A 16,668-nucleotide genomic window follows, 5' to 3' on the forward strand; every position below is an offset into this window, starting at 1 on the left:
ACAGAATGAGGTGATCTGTGTAGGCGCAGGGCAGTGAGCGGGTCCGGTCCTGGGTGTCTGCAGTGGTCCACAGAATGAGGTGGAGGTAGGAGGCACCAGGGAGGATGAAAACCAGCACGAGCTCACATGCTTCCCAGTCTGGTTCAGATTCCAGCGCTGCCTCCACCAGCCATGTGGCACCAATAAACCACCTTGCCCTTCTTGAAGCCCCAGGCTTCCCGGTGACAGGATGGAGGTAGAGGTACCTTCCTGCAGGGTTGTCCTGAGAAGCAGCCCTCATCCACGTGCATAGGGCCTGGGAGGCCACAGGGCAGCTGCTGCTCTTCAAATCCACCTAGCGGCCGGGCGCGGTGGCTTGTCCATCATCCCAGCGGGTGTGGTGATTCACCCCTGTCATCCCAGCACTTTGGGAGGCCGAGGCAGGTGGATGTTTTCAACTCAAGAGTTCGAGACCAGCCTGGCCAACATGGTGAAACCCCATCTCTACTAAAAATACAAAAAAAAAAAAAAAAATTAGCCAAGTGTGGTGGTGGGTGCCTGTAGTCCTAGCTACTCAGGAGGTTGAAGCAGGAGAATCGCTTGAACCTGAGAGGCAGAGGTTGCCGTGAGCCGAGATTGCACCACTACACTCTAGCCTGGGTGACAGAGTGAGACTCAGTCTCAAAAAAAAAAAAAAAAAAAAAAAGGCCACAGTAGCAAGCAGCAGCAATGGTGGAGTACCTGTTGCATCCTCAAGCATAATTTCTCTCCAGTTCTCTCCAAATTCCCATTTACTGAGGTGGGGATTAGCACCCTAAAGATTTGTTTAAAAAATAAGTGAATGTGATACCAGATTAACCTAATTTATATAGTTTCAAGTAGTTGCTGGTAGTATTCCATAGTATGTCTGGAAGGTAATTTAATTTCCCACTAACAAGCATAGTGGTTCAGAAACAGAGACAATGGCCGAGCAGCTGAGGCCGTGCCAATCGGCCAATCCCAGGGAAGGGTCTGCAGGAATTCGTTCACCCTTCTTGCAGTTTCCTTGTCCATTTGAACTTTTGTCAAAATATAAAATGACAAAAATAAAGATGTAGGTGGTTTCCAGATTTGCAGCCCTTCAATAATACTAAAATGCACACTCTTGTATGGAGAAACATCCCTGGTGATCTTATTAGGATATACTGAGGCCTGAGTCCGTGGCGATGTCCATGGACAGTGGCAGTGGTGATGCTGTACTGCCGTACGCTCCCACCAGCAGTGTGCACATGCTCATTCCCTGCCTCTCTTTGCCATCTCTGGTATTGCCAGTGTATTTGTGTTCTGCTGCTTTGTAACAAATGTGGTTTAGAACAACACAGATTTATCTTGCAGTTCTGTAGGTCGGAAGTTCTGAAATCCAGGTATTAGCAGGGCTGTGCTCCTTCCTGGATCACTCGGGAGGATTTACTTCCCTGCCTTTTCCAGCTTCTGGGGGCCATCTCCATGCCTCGGCTCACGGCCCCTTCCTCTGTCTTCAAAGCCCGCAGAGTAGCATTTTCCAATCTCTCTCTCTGACCTCTGCGTCTGCTATCACACCTCGCTCTCTGACTCTGACCCTCTTACCTCCTTCTTATAAGGACGCTTGGGATGACCCAGAACAGTCCAGGATCATCTCCTCATCTCCAGATGCTTAATTTAACCCCATTTACAGAGCCCTTTTTACCATATCAGGGAACATATTCATAGGTGCCAGTGATTAGGATGTGAACATCTTTCTGGGAGGTTTTATTCTGCCTACCATGGCCAGCCATTTGAATCTTTGCCACTTTGTTAGGTGACAAAAGATGTGTTTATTTTTAATTGTGGTCTTCTGATTGTCGGTGAGGTTGGTAAAGTTGAACGTATTTTCATAAGATAATTGGTCATGTGTATTTTACCTTTGTGAACCACCTCTCTATAGCCTTGGCCTGTTAACTGTTCTTCTCTTTGCCCATTTTCCAATTAAGCTATTTTTTGGTCCTAATTGGTTTGTCAGTGCTCTTTGCGTATTAGGGTTGTTTACATTTTTCCATTGATTTTTCTTTATTTTATCTCTATGTTTCAAGTCACGTTATAATTTGGTAGTTTTAGCAATTGTTGGGAAAGAGAACAGTGACTCCTCACAGCCCTTTAGTTCTCAGGCATCGTGGGATGTCACGGTCACCGAGAAGGTCATATAAGGGTGTTGGTTTTTTTATGAGGTCATGGAGCACTCGTTCTTTTGGTTTCCTTACCTCCTCTCTCCTACCATTTGACAGCACAGTCTTATCTTCCTCGTCTTATAGGGAGTTGGGCATTTACAGATCCTTAATTAACCATCAGATATGGGCACCATTTTACTGACTTATTCAAACTGTATCTTTTGAGTAAATGGGGCCTATTGTTACTTCCTCTTCGAGAGACAAAAATGAATTTCCTTGAATCAAAGCACATCAACTTTGTACAGAGCCGGCTTAATTCATCCACCACTAAAAGCAAACCCAAGAGTCCTTTCAAAGGTGGTCCGAGCACAGAGTCGTTCTTGTGTTCGTTTTTTGTATTTGGGGGATGCAAAGGAGGCTGACGGCACAATTCCCAATTTTCTGTAAAGTTAGCGAGACCCGGATCACTTCGATCTTCAATGTTTCATGCTGAATTTTTTCTTCCACAGCTTTTTGTTTATTTAGACAATGTACCTCTATACTTTCACTCTTCCTACAAAATTGAAGACACAACAACAACCAATATCATATCTCCCTAACGGAAGCAATAAATTCTGTCATTTCACTAATCCTGATCTTGCAGGGATAAGAAAGAATGCATTTACATTCATAACCACTAACAGGGTCTCATTAGTGGGCTGTAGAGAAGCTGCGGAGAAAACCAAAGCGCTCGGCTGGCAGAGCTGGAACCACCCAGGTCTGGCAGGGGCCTGCTTCACCGCCGGCTGAAACAAGAAGAAAATTTAAATGATTCTCCACAGAGGTTGGTTTCGAAGGGAAGGTCAGGCTGAACAGGGAGACTCTGCCTAGCCGACCACAGCCTGCTTATTTCTGAATAAGCCCAGCTGGCTGAGGCCCCCTCCTTCCTGAATTGAGCATTGAGCGTTGGTGACATCTGTGACTCAGGGGTCCCCTAGCCTGCAGGTGTACCCCACTGTTTGGGCTCAAGGGGTGGTGATTAACCACATCCCTTCCCCATACGCTGAGTTCTGAACCCATTAGGAGACAGACCTCAGAGTTTGCTGAGAGCGCAGAATGGATAATGTGGCTGAGATCCCAGGTCACAGTTGGGCTTAACATGCCCCTCTGAGGCCAGGCCTGGAGACAAGCCACCCATTGTATGGCCATACCCCAATGTGGGGACAAGGAGACGGGCCCCCATGCTTGCCCCAGAAAGAGCCCTGACCGAGTGGGGGCAGACGTGGAAGGAAATTCCTATGCGCTGTGGGCCAAGGCCAGCCAGCGGGAGAAGGCAGACCCGGAGGGACTCAGCCCGTCTCGGAGTGACTCCCCACTCTGGGGAAGAGGGAGGCCACAGGGTGAAGGGAACAGTGGAATTCAGCTTCCCAACACTGCCCTGCAGCCAGAAGGGCCCTCCTGAAACTGGGGGACATGCTGCTGTATCCTCTGAGGCCTTCAGAACTTCCAGAAGAGGAGCCGCTGGTTGGTTGCTCCCCCATATACCTTTGGGGAGTCCTTGGAGACGTTCCAGATTCCCCTCTTCAATCCTAGGTCTGTACTGGGTGCCAGCAGCATTCCTGGGAACATAGGAAAGTACCCAGTCACTCCCCTGCCTGTTAGGAGTTTTCATCTGTAAGGTTCAGGAGCTCAGCAAATGAGATTATTGTACAGACATGGAGACCTCGTCACCATGGGGCAGAGGCCCCTGTCGTCTCTGAGCTTGCAGGTGTCACTGCCAGAACGCCCTACCGTCTAGCCACCAGTGCAGAAACCCCATCCTCACCACTCCCCAAGCCAGGCACTGTAGACTCTTCCTGGGTACCCCCTCATCGCCCTAGTGGGTACCGGACCTCCTTCCCTGGGGACTCCACCCTGCCTGTGCTCCTGGCTGCTGGCCTCCTGCTGGTCTTCCACTGGGACCCCTGCCATTGCAGACTTGTGCCTTCTCTCCAGTCACCTTGGAGCTGCGTGCCCCAGAGATGTGAGCTTTTGTTATTGTGCATCCCCGCCACCCTCACAGTCATGCTCACCGCCATCACCGGCTCCGCCGAATAGATCCAGATGTCATCTTTTCCCCGTGGAGCCTCTTGCTCTTATCCCCACTCCAGGCCTCGTGATGTTATGTCCCAGCCGTGACCTCTGCAGACTTAGTTATGTTCTGTTTTTGTCCTCACAGGTGCTGCCAACACCTCCTTCTTTCGAATCAGCAGCAAAATTAATAACTGTGCTGTTTTCCCATCTTTCCACATTTACTGGGCAAAGGACCCCAGGGCCCCATCTTAGCGCATCTTCAACCCCTTGATCCCAGGCCCTTGGTGACGGCACTGTGGACAGAGGATTGGGGAGATGCTTATTCTCTGCCTGGACTTTGAAATATATAGGTCTGACCTCCTAAACTCGTTCCGACTTGAGCTGCAGTGAACAGAACAAATTTATTCCCCAGGGCTCCACACGTGGCGTTCTTTATGCAGGCAACCTCCATTAAAGTCACCAGGAGTTTGCTCTGCATACGATAAACAGGGTCGAGCTTAAATCATGCAGCCTTAGTTGCCAGGGAGCTCCTGTCACTTTTACACTAGTACAAAACAAGTAAAAACGATTCTGGGCTTTTGGAAAAAGAAGTTCTCAGCTGTTTCTGTATCATTTAAAATGAGATGGTTGCCGCCGACGGCCTCCAGTGCCACCGTGTGCTACAGCAGTGTGCGCAGATGACCTCTTTCCTCCCGGAACCCAAGCAAAGGCGCTACTAGATCTCAGTTCTCTGCTTAAATCAGCGGTGGCTCACAGTGGCCACCACCGCCAAATAATGTCCTCAGCTCCTTCCCCACAGCTCCATTCCTACCAGAGGGTGTTGGAAATTTCTGAATTCTGGAGGCCCAGAGCTTCCCAAGGAAATTGGCCATATTCTGTCTTTGCCCCTTGGAATGTTGTTTCCCCATTTTCACTTAATATAAAACGATCCCTGCTGATGGGCCTCACTCTGTTGTTCAAACTCACCCAACACAAAGAAGTCTGAAGTCTGCACTGCTTTATTTTTAGCGTTTCTCATGAGAATTTTAGCCATAAATTAGGGTCCAGGGACTGTTGATGGTGGATATAACCTACTCCCAGGTTGCCAGGCCTAATTAATGATACAACGCCGGCTCTTCAGCCAGAAGGCCTGGCTTCTGCCCTGGCCCAGGGAACTGTTCTCATTCTCGTGTGTTGCTTGGACTTTCCCTGGAGAGTAGCTATGCAGGGAAGAGATTAAAAACAGCCGAAGGTGGGTCTTGTCCTTGTTGGTTTCTGTCTTTGCTCCAGAAACCAACATGAGATGAGATGCTCATCTCAGCCTGTCCACAGTGCACTCGGAACGTGCTGGAACTGCATGGTCAGGAGCCCGCCAGCCACGCCACCTCCCCAGCAGTGGGGCTTCTGAGTCAGACTCTAGCTTTTCACATCTCCCGTCTCTCCATACACTCTGCGACACCTGCCCAACTGGTTTGTCAGCCCAGTTACAATGAGCTCCTGACTGGCAGCTGCCCCTGTGGCCCCGCCCCACCAGCATCTCCCAACAGCTAAAGCAGTTCTGTTGTAGGAAGGCTCACATTCCTTGGCACATACCAGACATATCCCGTTCTTATTGTCATGAGAGAAAACAGCTATTTAATTGGTAATGACTTTCCCCTAAAAGCGAAAGTCCTGGTATGTAGAAGAGGTGATGTGGAAGACAGATCATTATCGAGTTGTTACCTGTGCCCCTCCCACACATCCCTACATTTCCTAAATATTTCTGCTGGGAAAGGTCCCTCATGGCCTAATAGAACCCGAGAAAAGGCGGGAGATTTGAGAGAGTTTCAAGAAGCTAATTTGCACCCTTTCTGGTAATGAGGCCTCACCCTAGCAAATGCAGCCATCGTAATACAAACAAGCCAATGCAGCCACCAATTGGGATGATGATGTGTTTTCAAGAGCCTTCCGTGGGTCCAGATCCCAGGAGGCATGGATCAGAGCTCAACCAAAGTGCTTCATTTTTAAGGGGGAATTAATATTCTCATCACTAAATGCACACTAAAGATCGACAATAGACCAGTTTTTCTCTTTTGTTAAAAACTTGCAAAGAGTTGCTGAGTTGAAAGACAAAGTAAATCTCCCCATCTGAGGAGGTAAGCGGAATGCTATTTCTTGTTTTTAGCAGAGCAGCTTCGGCGAGCTGCAAGCTGTCTTCCCGTGGAGGGGAGACCCTGAGGGACCCGCTGCCCGTTTCCAGCAAGCCTTTGCATGCGGTGTGTTTGTACTCGCTGAAGACAGCGCATGACTCTCTAAATAATTTACCAGTTGATTAATAGACTCACAGGGGTATAATTAGAAGAGGGAGAGACAGTGGGTACAGTAACCGGTACAGTGCTTGGGGGAACAGGAGCCTTTATTTTTTTAAAGAAACTTTCTAGGGTGCTGGGCGTTTGAAGATAAGTTGGGAAGAGCTCAGTGCCTCTTCTCTTTTGAAGTGGAAATAGGACAGTTTGAATCCGTCGAGTTTAATTTTTCACAAGCTTTAGGGGCCCCGCAGTGCAACTCCCTTTTTATTATTGAAAAAACTCTACATTTTTCTTTCATTTTTCTACACACACACACACACACACACACACACATGCCAAACAGTAAGTAATAAACACATTAATTTACTCTTATCCTATGTGGATTTCCTTCGCGTTGCCTCCCCCAGGTGTGCTGGGCTCTGTCCCTTTGGCACCCCCAGCCCACAGCCCCCGCTGCAGGGTGGCCTAGAGGTGGATTAATGGATGCCCCTGTAATTTATGCATTTTAAAGGAACCCTCACCTCAGTCTGACAATGCTTTTGAAGTAGCTCCTTTTTTCAAGTCAAACTTTTGACTTTTCCGCTGGGACTGCTACAAAGATTTCCTTATGGAAACTAGGTAGGAGTCCTTTTCAGCCTGAGAGAAGGCTGTGGCCAAGATAGCCCAGCAGAGCAGGAGGGTGCAAGTGTTGCTTGCATTCTGGGGGCTGGAGGGCCCGGGATGAGGACAGTTAGAGGAAGGGCGAGCACCTTTGCCTACCAACAGGTTTGTGCCTCCCGAGGGGCCTTCTCTTCGGTTTTTTTACATGAGACTTTCATTTTGAAATTGTGCATTGTCTCTCTCCAGTATGAAAATGATGCTTTGCCAGGGGGCAGCCCCGTCACCAAAAGGTCAAAAAGCCTTTGCTCAATGGCTAGTCTAGTGGGGAAACTGAGGCAGTGAGTGATGCCAGATTCATTCATGCATCCATTCAACGACATTGTCTCCCCAAGAAGAACGGGCGCTGCCGGAGTGGGGGCAGGTCTGGCCTGCTTAGCACTGTTCCTTGTCACCTGGCTGGAGCCACCATAGGGGCACAGCCAGATTTTCCTGTTGGGCTGAATGTCAGGTGTTGCTGTGTGTCCGGCATCCAGATTAAAAAAGAAACCAAACCCAGCCCAGACATTTCTGGGGAGTCCAGGGAGAGCCGGAGCGCACAGAGTCATCCTTGCTCTGACCAGAGCTTCTAGAAGCATTTCCCTCTCCGTGGGCAACCCCAACGGCTTCAGAGAAGAGCAAACCTCCAGTGCGCTCAGCTGTGAAATTGTCTCTGACAGGCCTGACCCTGGAGGCCCCGGGCCTTCTTCTCCAGTCGGGAGGTCTCTCGGTGTAGCTGTCTGGGCAGCCCCTGGCATGCCTAGAGCTGTGCTCCTGCCCCTCACAGACCCCCCCAACGGCAGGTGCAGCTTGAAGCCTCTTTCCCTCTGGGAACGTCCTCGCCTGACGGGAGCTGACACGGGTTCTTTCTCACTGGGCTGTGAGCGGGGCCTGCAGAGGCAGGGGCAGGACATGAGGGGTGGGGAAGAGGCGGCCCCAGTGACCCTCTGCAGCCTCTACACCTATGATCGGGGACGTGGGACTTGCTGGGGTTTGTCAACCAGAAGCTGGCTCTGAGGTTTCCTGTGCAAGGGAACTTGGCACAGCCTCATCGGACACCGAGGGAGGGAAGCGGGCACCACACCCTGCAGCTTCACACCTGTCGCTGCTGCTCTGGGTGACAAGGGCACACCTGACAGAAGAAGCAAGATGGGAGCAGAGGGACACGGGAGGGGGAGAGGCGAGGGAAGAGGCTTCCTGGCATACAGAGGGATATACCGGCCCCCACCCCCTCCCTGGGAAGATCCTGGGGAAGCAGGGGATGCGGGAGGCAGGGGAAGGGGAAGGGGAGTCCCTCCTCCTCACCCTCACCGCAGACCTCCTCTGATTGACCCCATCCACGATCTTCATTGCAGAACTCTGACCTCCCCCTAGTCTTTGGTTGGTTTACTGGGAGACGAGACGGCCTCATCTGGGACCTCCCCACCCCAGGATCCCCCCGTTTCTGCTCATGCTGTCTGCTCAGCCGGCCACTTCCAGGGCTGAGGAGCCAGCTCCCGCAGGGCTCAGGGTAGGAGCTCAGCTAGGTTACTGGAAGAGCGAGCCTGTGGCAGTTGACCTGGGTCCCTGTGGTGTGGACAATACCAGGCCAGCCTGCCTCCAGCACCCGGGGCCCAGATGCTGCCCTCTGCTGCCTGCATTTCTATTCGGGTGAGGCCCCTCTCCATGGGCAGCCCTAGCGGCTTCAGAGAGTTAGTCATTTTTTTTTTTTTTTTTGAGATGGAGTCTCGCTCTGTCGCCAGGTCGGAGTGCAGTGGCGTGATCTCAGCTCACTGCAACCTTTGCCTCCCGGGCTCAAGCGATTCTCCTGCCTTAGCCTCCTGAGTAACAGGACTACAGGCACCTGCCACCACGCCCAGCTAGTTTTTGTATTTTTAGTAGAGACAGGGTTTCACCATGTTGGCCAGGTCTTGATCTCTTGACCTTGTGATCCGCCCGCCTCGGCCTCCCAAAGTGCTGGGATTACAGGCGTGAACCACCGTGCCCGGTCCAGAGAATTAGTCTTGAAGGAACAAAGAGCAGACAGGTCACAGGGGGCAGCATGCAGCCTGAAGGGTTTCTAGAAGGCAGGCGAGTGACTATCACTCCCAGATGGGAGGGGCCGTGGCTACAGGTCAGGGCTCAGAATCACACAGACTTGGTTCCCATTCAGACTCTGCTTCCTCCCAGCTGTGCTACTGGGCAAGCCATGCACCCCGTCAGAGCTCCCTTCAGTTTTCCTATCAGTAAGGTGAGCTTTCCTAGGATCCCATTTGTTGGCTTGCTCTGTATAAAGGGAATTGTGTCTGTAATTCACTAATTACTATGGTCACTGGTTACAATCACTGACTACTCACCATGATTGTGAACAAGAATGGAGTTGCCATCGTCATCATCTTAGTGGTAGTAATGGTACTCACAGCAAGTCCTGTCAGGTGTGAATATATTTTATATATGGGAGATTTTTTATATTTATTTATTTCCTGTGACTGCTACCAGCTTTGGGGACCCGGTCCCTGCAGTAACTGGGAACTGACAGAGCTCAAGTTTGCATTACTCTGATGCTCGGTGATATGGTTGGCTGTGTCCCCACCCAAATCTCATCTTGAACTGTAGTTCCCATAATCCGCACTTGTCGTGGGAGGGACCCAGTGGGAGGAAATTGAATCATGGGAGTGGTTACCTCCATGCTGTTCTCATGATAGTGAGTTCTCACGAAATCTGATGGTTTTGTAAAGGGCTTTCCTCTGCTCTGCCCCTTCGCTCTGCACTTCTCCTTGCTGCCTCTATGTGAAGAAGGACGTGTTTGCTTCCCCTTCTGCCATGATTGTAAGTTTCCCAAGGCCTCCCCAGCCTCGCCGAAGTGTGAGTCCATTAAACCTCTTTCCTTTGTAAATTACCCAGTCTTGGGTATGTCCCCCAGTTATCTCTTGTAGCCTAACAAGCTACCCTCCAAGTTAATGGCATAAAATGACACTGAGTTTATTATGCTCCTGATTTAGTGGGTCAGGGTTTGGGGCAGGACATGGCAAGGAGGCCTCGACTCTGCTCTATAGTGACTTGGGCTTAGGTGGGTTGCCTTGAACTGCCTAAGAGAGCTGGGCTGGCTCACCCGGGGACTTACATCTGGATCTCAGTTCTGGCGTCAGCTTGGTTCCTTGGTTCTTCTCCACGTTACATCTGCCAGGATGGTGTGTCCAAGACAGATTCTTCATCGCCATGTCTGGTGCCTGGGAGGGCACACTTAGAATGGCTGGGGCTGGTCAGGCATCTTCCCTCCTCACAGCCTCTCCCTGGGGCTGGCTTCACCTGTCTTTTTACATGGTGGCTGGCTGCTCCTGGCTCAAGCACTCCACAGAGTTCAAGGGCGGCAGCGGTTGGGGTGGAAGGTGGGGCCAGCGGCCAGGCATCCCATGACCTCACCGCAGATACCCCAGCATACACTTCTGTCTGATTCTATTCATGGAGCTTGTCACTGGGGCCAGTCCAGGTTCCAGGGAGGGGATTGAGACACCGGCCCCCTCCCGGCCCCTGCCCTGGGAAGAGTAGCAAAGAAGGCGTGGCCATCTTTCATCTCCCACACCGGGGAAGGCTTGATGTGAGCATTTCAGTTTTGTTCAGGATGGGCTGCCCCACGTGCCTGGGAGGCAGCCACAGCCTAAGCAGCCCTCAGGAGCTGGGTCCCCAGGCGACATCGGGTGCCACATAAGGGCCTACTAATACCTCCGTGGCTTTGGAGCCCAATGCTGTCCTCATGAGGAACAGGAAGCCCTGGCTAGGAGGTAAAATGAGTCGCCCAAAGGCAGGTTGCAAGTGGAATGCAGATTGCAGGGCATAGTTCGGGCCTCTAGTCCTCGTGATCACAGTGCTCCTCCTCCTAAAAGTCAGGTGGCAGCAAGCAGCCCCAGAGCTGGATTGGCTGTATGCAAATCCAAGCTCCACTCCCTGTGAGCTGTATGGCTGTGGGCAAGTCACTTCCTCTTCCTGTGCCTTGGTTTTCTAATCTGTAAAATGGGATTCTGTGGCTACTTCTTTCGTAGGGAGAAAACTACATGAATTAATATTTGAATCAGAACAAAGACAGGCTTAGAACAGGGCCAGGCTCATCATATGCACTCTAGCATACATGCTTGGTGAGTCAATATACTATTGTATCTTTTCTCTCCCAGGGCACTGGGCTCATGGTTCTGCTTGCTGCTGACTTTCTTCTCATAGATTGTGTGGGCTATGGCATCCTCGCTGCCCTTGAGATGTGGGTGGAAAAAACTGATTCTAAGCCCTGAATTCATTAAAATGGAAGGAAAATCATGTTCCTTAAACTCTTTGATCTGCAGTGTACACTTAGTGAATACATCATACTTTAAAACAATCCGGTTCACACGCAGACTAGCTGACCTCTGCTCATTTTCCCAGATACTTTCATATTCCACTGAAAGATGTAAAAATGTACTTTAAAATAAGAGGAGTTATCAAATCATTCTGCACAGTGTGGCTAGCTGAGCTTTTCTAATAAAGAAGTCTTACTGATTTGCTAAGTGATGTACCAGTTGTTTATAGAAGAATGTCTATTTTTGAATGGTCTCTTTTGTCACCTAAAACTTCATTTGAAAGGGACAAACTGGCCAGGCGCGGTGGCTCGTACCTATAGTCCCAGCACTTTGGGAGGCTGAGGCGGGCGCATCACCTGAAGTCAGGAGTTCAAGACCAGCCTGGCCAACATGGCGAAACCCCATTTCTACCAAAAATACAAAATAAAATTAGCTGGGCCTAGTGGCACGCTCCTGTAATCCCAGCTACTCATGAGGCTGAGGTAGGAGAATCTCTTGAACCCAGGAGGTGGAGGTTGCAGTGATCCAAAATTGCACCCCTGCACTCCAGCCTGGGTAACACAGCGAGACTACTCCATCTCCAAAAAAAGAAAAAAAAAGAAAAAGGGGACAAACCGAAATGTTCACTATTGGGCATCTCTGCCCCTCAGGTAGATATGTCAACGCCATGTGGGCACCTCAGTGTTGTCTTTGCCTTTTGCCCGAGTAGACGTGGTAAAGAAGGGAGTGACAGAAAGTGGGTGGCCCTCTCCAAGGGAGGAGGGGCACAACGTGGCCTCCTAGTCTGCAGGGCACCCAGGGCTGATGTACTTACTTCTCTGGACTTGACAGAAAATCCAACATTAAAACATTATTATTTCCTGGCACCATTGTCTGCCAGGCAATTTTAAATGTTGTTAAGCAATAGAGGTATCAGAGTAGAAATGTTGGCGTCTAAGGAAACCATGGAAGATGTCTATTTCATCTCCTACTTGGGGAACCAAGGCCCAGCCAAATGGGGGTTTGTCTGGGGCAAGTGACTTGAGTTTACCAAAGAGCAAGCTAGATCCGGTGGGCCTTACCCTCCCTTAGGAATCACAGGGTGCGGCCGATGGAACAATCCCGGTTTCTCCTCATTATCTTCTCCAGGTTTGGAAATGTTCTGTGTGCGTTGCTGGCAGCGTTCACTTGGGGGTGCAGAACCCATGTTCCACCAGCAGGTGGTAGTAAATAACAAACAAACGGCTTCACCAACGGAAACACCTGGCGCCAGGTCCTGGCACCGGGGCGCTGCGGGGCCTTCAGGGCACGCAGGATTTCTGGCGACAGCATCGAGAGGAGCTTGCAGGCCCAGCTGCCGGGAATCCGTGCCATCCTGAGAGTGATGGCCTCCAGAGATGGGAGGCGTTCAGCTTTCCTTGAATTAAGTCAGGGCCTGGGCACACCTCCCAGCAGCCTAGAGTAGAGACCCTGGCGGGATGCAAGCCCCGCTTCTTTCAGGCACCAGGTTGTGTGAAATGAAAATTAAAAACAAAACCAAAAGCAACCCCCTTTCCTCCTCCGCAGTCGTGTTCCTTTTCTAAGATTCCCTGGACCTCCTGGATCCTATTGGGTCCCCTTCAGGAGGGGTGGGACCCGGGGACCCAGGGACCAGGAACTGTGCTGGGAGGAGAAAGAGGAGCAAATGCCAGCCTCCCCCCGTGAACACTGATGTTCACCTTTACGTCGATTTCTGTTTTCTGTTTTCTTTTTTCTTTTTTTTTTTTTTGAGATGGAGTCTCCCTCTGTCGCCCAGGGTGGAGTGCAGTGGTGCGATCTCGGCTCACTGCAAGCTCTACCTCCCAGGGTCACACCATTCTCCTGCCTCAGCCTCCCGAGTAGCTGGGACTACAGGCACCCGCCACCACGCCCGGCTTATTTTTTGTATTTTTAGTAGAGATGGGGTTTCACCGTGTTAGCCAGGATGGTCTCGATCTCCTGACCTCATGATCTGCCTGCCTCGGCCTCCCAAAGTGCTGGGATTACAGGCGTGAGCCACTGCGCCCAGCCGACGTCAATTTCAAGGAGGGCTTGAAGAAGGAAAGAAGTTACACGGGGCAGCTTGAAGCAAATGTGAGGGGTGAGCAGAGGGAGTGTGGGTGCGGTGTAGGTATGTAGGTGTGTTTGCTAAATGTGTTTGTGTAATGAGGCTGTGTGCTTCGCTCATGTACTGTGTGTGGATAGGTGTTGTGCATGTGGGGGGCTGTAGGGGTGTGGGGTGTGTAATGTGTGTGTGTGGGTGTTTGTAGCTGAGTGCATGAGCACATGTGTGTGTGCGCGTGCCTGTGTGTGTTGTAGTGTTTCAGGTGTCGTGAGTAGACATGTATGTAGTGTGTGGGAGAGTTTATGAGTGTGCATGGAGGGGTGGCGTGTGCAGGGCATGTGCAAGGGTGTATAGGGAGGTACTCAGCTCTTTCCAATTTGCCCTGGGCTGCCAAGGAGGGTCACACGGCTTATCACAGGTCTAGCAATCAACCTTGGCATGTTTTTTCCTTTAAGCCACTGGCTGAAGGAGCTATTTCCTTTGCTCCACTTTTTGTCCTATCTTTGTGTGCCACCCCCAGCAACCTTAGTGCCCCTCATATCTTCTCCCTCAACAGCCTCCGAGACAATAACTGATGGGCCGAAAGCCAAGGTCCCTGCAGGGCTGGTTCTGCGGTGCAGTGCGGACAGCAGGCGGCGGCATGGCGCAGCAGGAGGGGCCTCCGTGCCTGCTGCAAAATTGCAAGCTGGGTTGGGTGCGCTCTCCGGCCCCTTTCCTGCTCACACCCATCAGCCCTGGAGCTGGATGTGACTGAGGGTGACTGAAGCCAGACCTGCAGCCCGGGAGGAGACAGTGCCGCCCAGTTCCATCTCATCGGTGTTGGGACTCCTGTCCCGAGCCGTGGAACTGCTGTGCAGGAGGGAGCCTGATGGGATACTGGGCCTTTAGACAGGACTCCTTCCCCTTCCAGACAGGAGGGTGGGCCACGGGCCCGCGGTCGGGGGTGGAGGGGCTGGGAGCATCCCACTTGCCACCATGGATCCCCATCTTACCCCCATGCCAAGCCCCAGGCACACCCAGTCCCGCGGGGAATAAATGGATTGAGATTTTAATGACCCAGAGGTCAACTCGAGGACTGCCATCTTTTATGGAAGATCTTGAGAAAAAAAAACAACAACGAAACCATGTGGTGTGGCGTTATGAAACAATGGGATACTCATATCTTGCACTTGGCTAAATTTAGGGTTGACAGGACATTCCAGAGAGGTAGCCCTTGGCGGTAGCTTGTATGAAGGGTGAGATGTTAACTGTCAAGCCCAGAAATCAAGCCTGAGGCATCGACTTAATGGTGAAAGACTTTAGACCACGCTGAAAAATCTCTATCTGAGAGGAGGAGAAAGGGTAAATGGACAGCATTATCAAGGGGACTCGAAACTTCGGGCAGAGCACAGTGAACCAAGGAGCAGCCCGTTCTCAGCTTTGTGCTAAGCTGGCTGGTCAGACCACGTGGGGCTGGAAACGTGAGTCTGTAGCTGACAGGAAAAACCAAACAAGCCGCAGCAAAACAGACACCGAGCCTCAGAGAGGCTGGGACAAGAGACACAGGTGGGTTTGGGGGAAATTACACTAAAGGCGGCGTCTTCAGGGTTCGCCCCTCACCCCTCAACCCGCGTGCCGCCCCTGAGAAGAGATGCTGACTGGGAAAGGTCGGTAGCCTCAGAGCAGCACCCGGTGGGGTCTGTTGCTTGTCTTGACCCCGCTGGGAGAGCCCTACCATGACACAGGATCCCTGTGCGCTGGGAGAGGACCAGTGCAGCCCCTCAGCCACGCAGCCCCAGTGAGGAACTGTGAGCAAAAATGTGTTGCTGTTCCGTATAAAAGGTTAAAGGACTCTAATGAGGAGCTTTCACAGGACTGCTAACACAGGCAGATGTGGGCAAAGGCCCATGATGCCAGGCTTCTGGGCAGAGCTTCCAGAACCGATGGAGTTACAGGACAGCCGGAGGCCACCCACACTGCAGGTCCCCCGAAAGGGAGAGCCGCCCATGGCCTTCAGGGGAGATTGTGTCCTTTGTGGCTTTAGGAACGGTCTCTCACAGGGGCCATTTCAACCTATTTTAGGCGTTAAATTGTTTCCTTTTAAAAAAAAAACACCACATTTTTAGTGGAAAACTTTAAACACATCAAAAAAGTAGAGAGAATAGAATAATGAACCTGTGGGACCCATCGCTAGTGTAATGAACCTCACGTGCTTGTGGCCACCCTTGTTGCATCTAGAACCACCCTCTCCTACCCCAGAGACCCCTCCCAGCAAACCCCAGGTGCTAGTGCTCATTCTTTTGGCTGCATATTTAATTCGCGAGTGGGTGATCACGTAGAGATGAATGGAATGACTGAGAGGAAGGGTCTCCCTTGGTTATTTTCTGTTGCCGCAGGACCTGATTCAGTGCTTGGTGAGAAAAATCCTTAAGTTCTCTGGCCCATGAACACTTGAGGAACTAAAGAACTTCCTGGTTTTTGGAAATGGTTCTCTTTTTTCCTTCCCTCCCTCCCTTCCTTCGTGTTTATTAGGTGCTTTCCATGGGCCCAGTACTGTGCCGGGTGCTGGGGTATAGCAATGAGCCTGACCCTACTAGGGGGATCGCTGCTTTCGTGGGGTGGGGGTTGGGGTGGGAATGCAGGTATTAAACAGATACTACATCAGTTGTTACTGATGTGCGCTTGTGATGAGGCCTTCCGGGAAGTCTAACCTCAGAGCCTGCATTTCCTGATTCCTGCAAAGAGGGGTTTGTTTGGTTTTTGGCTCAAAGTGGGAACCAGTGTGAGCATTCCGTTTCTTCCTCAATCTTTTGGAAACTTGGCCCTCCCTGCCTCCGACGTCCCCAGCACTTCCTACTTCTGTGACCTCTGCTTTCCTGCCCAGTTTGTGTTGCATTACATCCGGGTCCTCTTATCTCCACCACCCTGGGCTCCATGAGCAGAGGGATTGGGTCCGATTCATGGACCATCAACTGGTGGTCACCCTTCTCCCTCCTTCTCTCTCTGTCTCTGTCTCTCTCTCTGTCTCTGTGTGTGTGTGTGTATTTGTATATGTAGCATGTATATATGTATATATATTAATATGATTAGATATGAATATATGTTTAAATTAGACCATATATACAAGTCATTGATTTACCTGCTTTTTTCTCATTCTGTCATAGACTTCTGCCTCGACCTGTCATAGATCTCTTTCCAAGTTAATATAGAGATTATTTTTAAAA

At 50.9% G+C, this 16,668-nt stretch overlaps 1 protein-coding gene across 15 annotated transcripts in view; it reads left to right on the top strand.

Moving 5' to 3' along the window:
• AK8 (adenylate kinase 8) overlaps nucleotides 1–16,668 on the top strand; it is a 157,633-nt gene that overhangs the window by 65,136 nt on the left and 75,829 nt on the right. For 2 of the 15 annotated variants that reach the window (XM_074016155.1, XM_074016156.1), the window contains one exon: nucleotides 4,339–5,129. The exons of the other annotated variants lie outside the window; for them this stretch is intronic. In XM_074016155.1, coding sequence (XP_073872256.1) covers nucleotides 4,339–4,445 — 107 coding nt within the window. In that variant the 3' untranslated portion in view covers nucleotides 4,446–5,129. Of the gene's footprint in view, nucleotides 1–4,338; nucleotides 5,130–16,668 lie in introns of those variants that run through there. 15 annotated transcript variants of the gene reach the window in all.

The sequence above is a fragment of the Macaca fascicularis genome, chromosome 15 (assembly GCF_037993035.2).
Source record: "Macaca fascicularis isolate 582-1 chromosome 15, T2T-MFA8v1.1".
Lineage (NCBI taxonomy): Eukaryota > Metazoa > Chordata > Mammalia > Primates > Cercopithecidae > Macaca > Macaca fascicularis.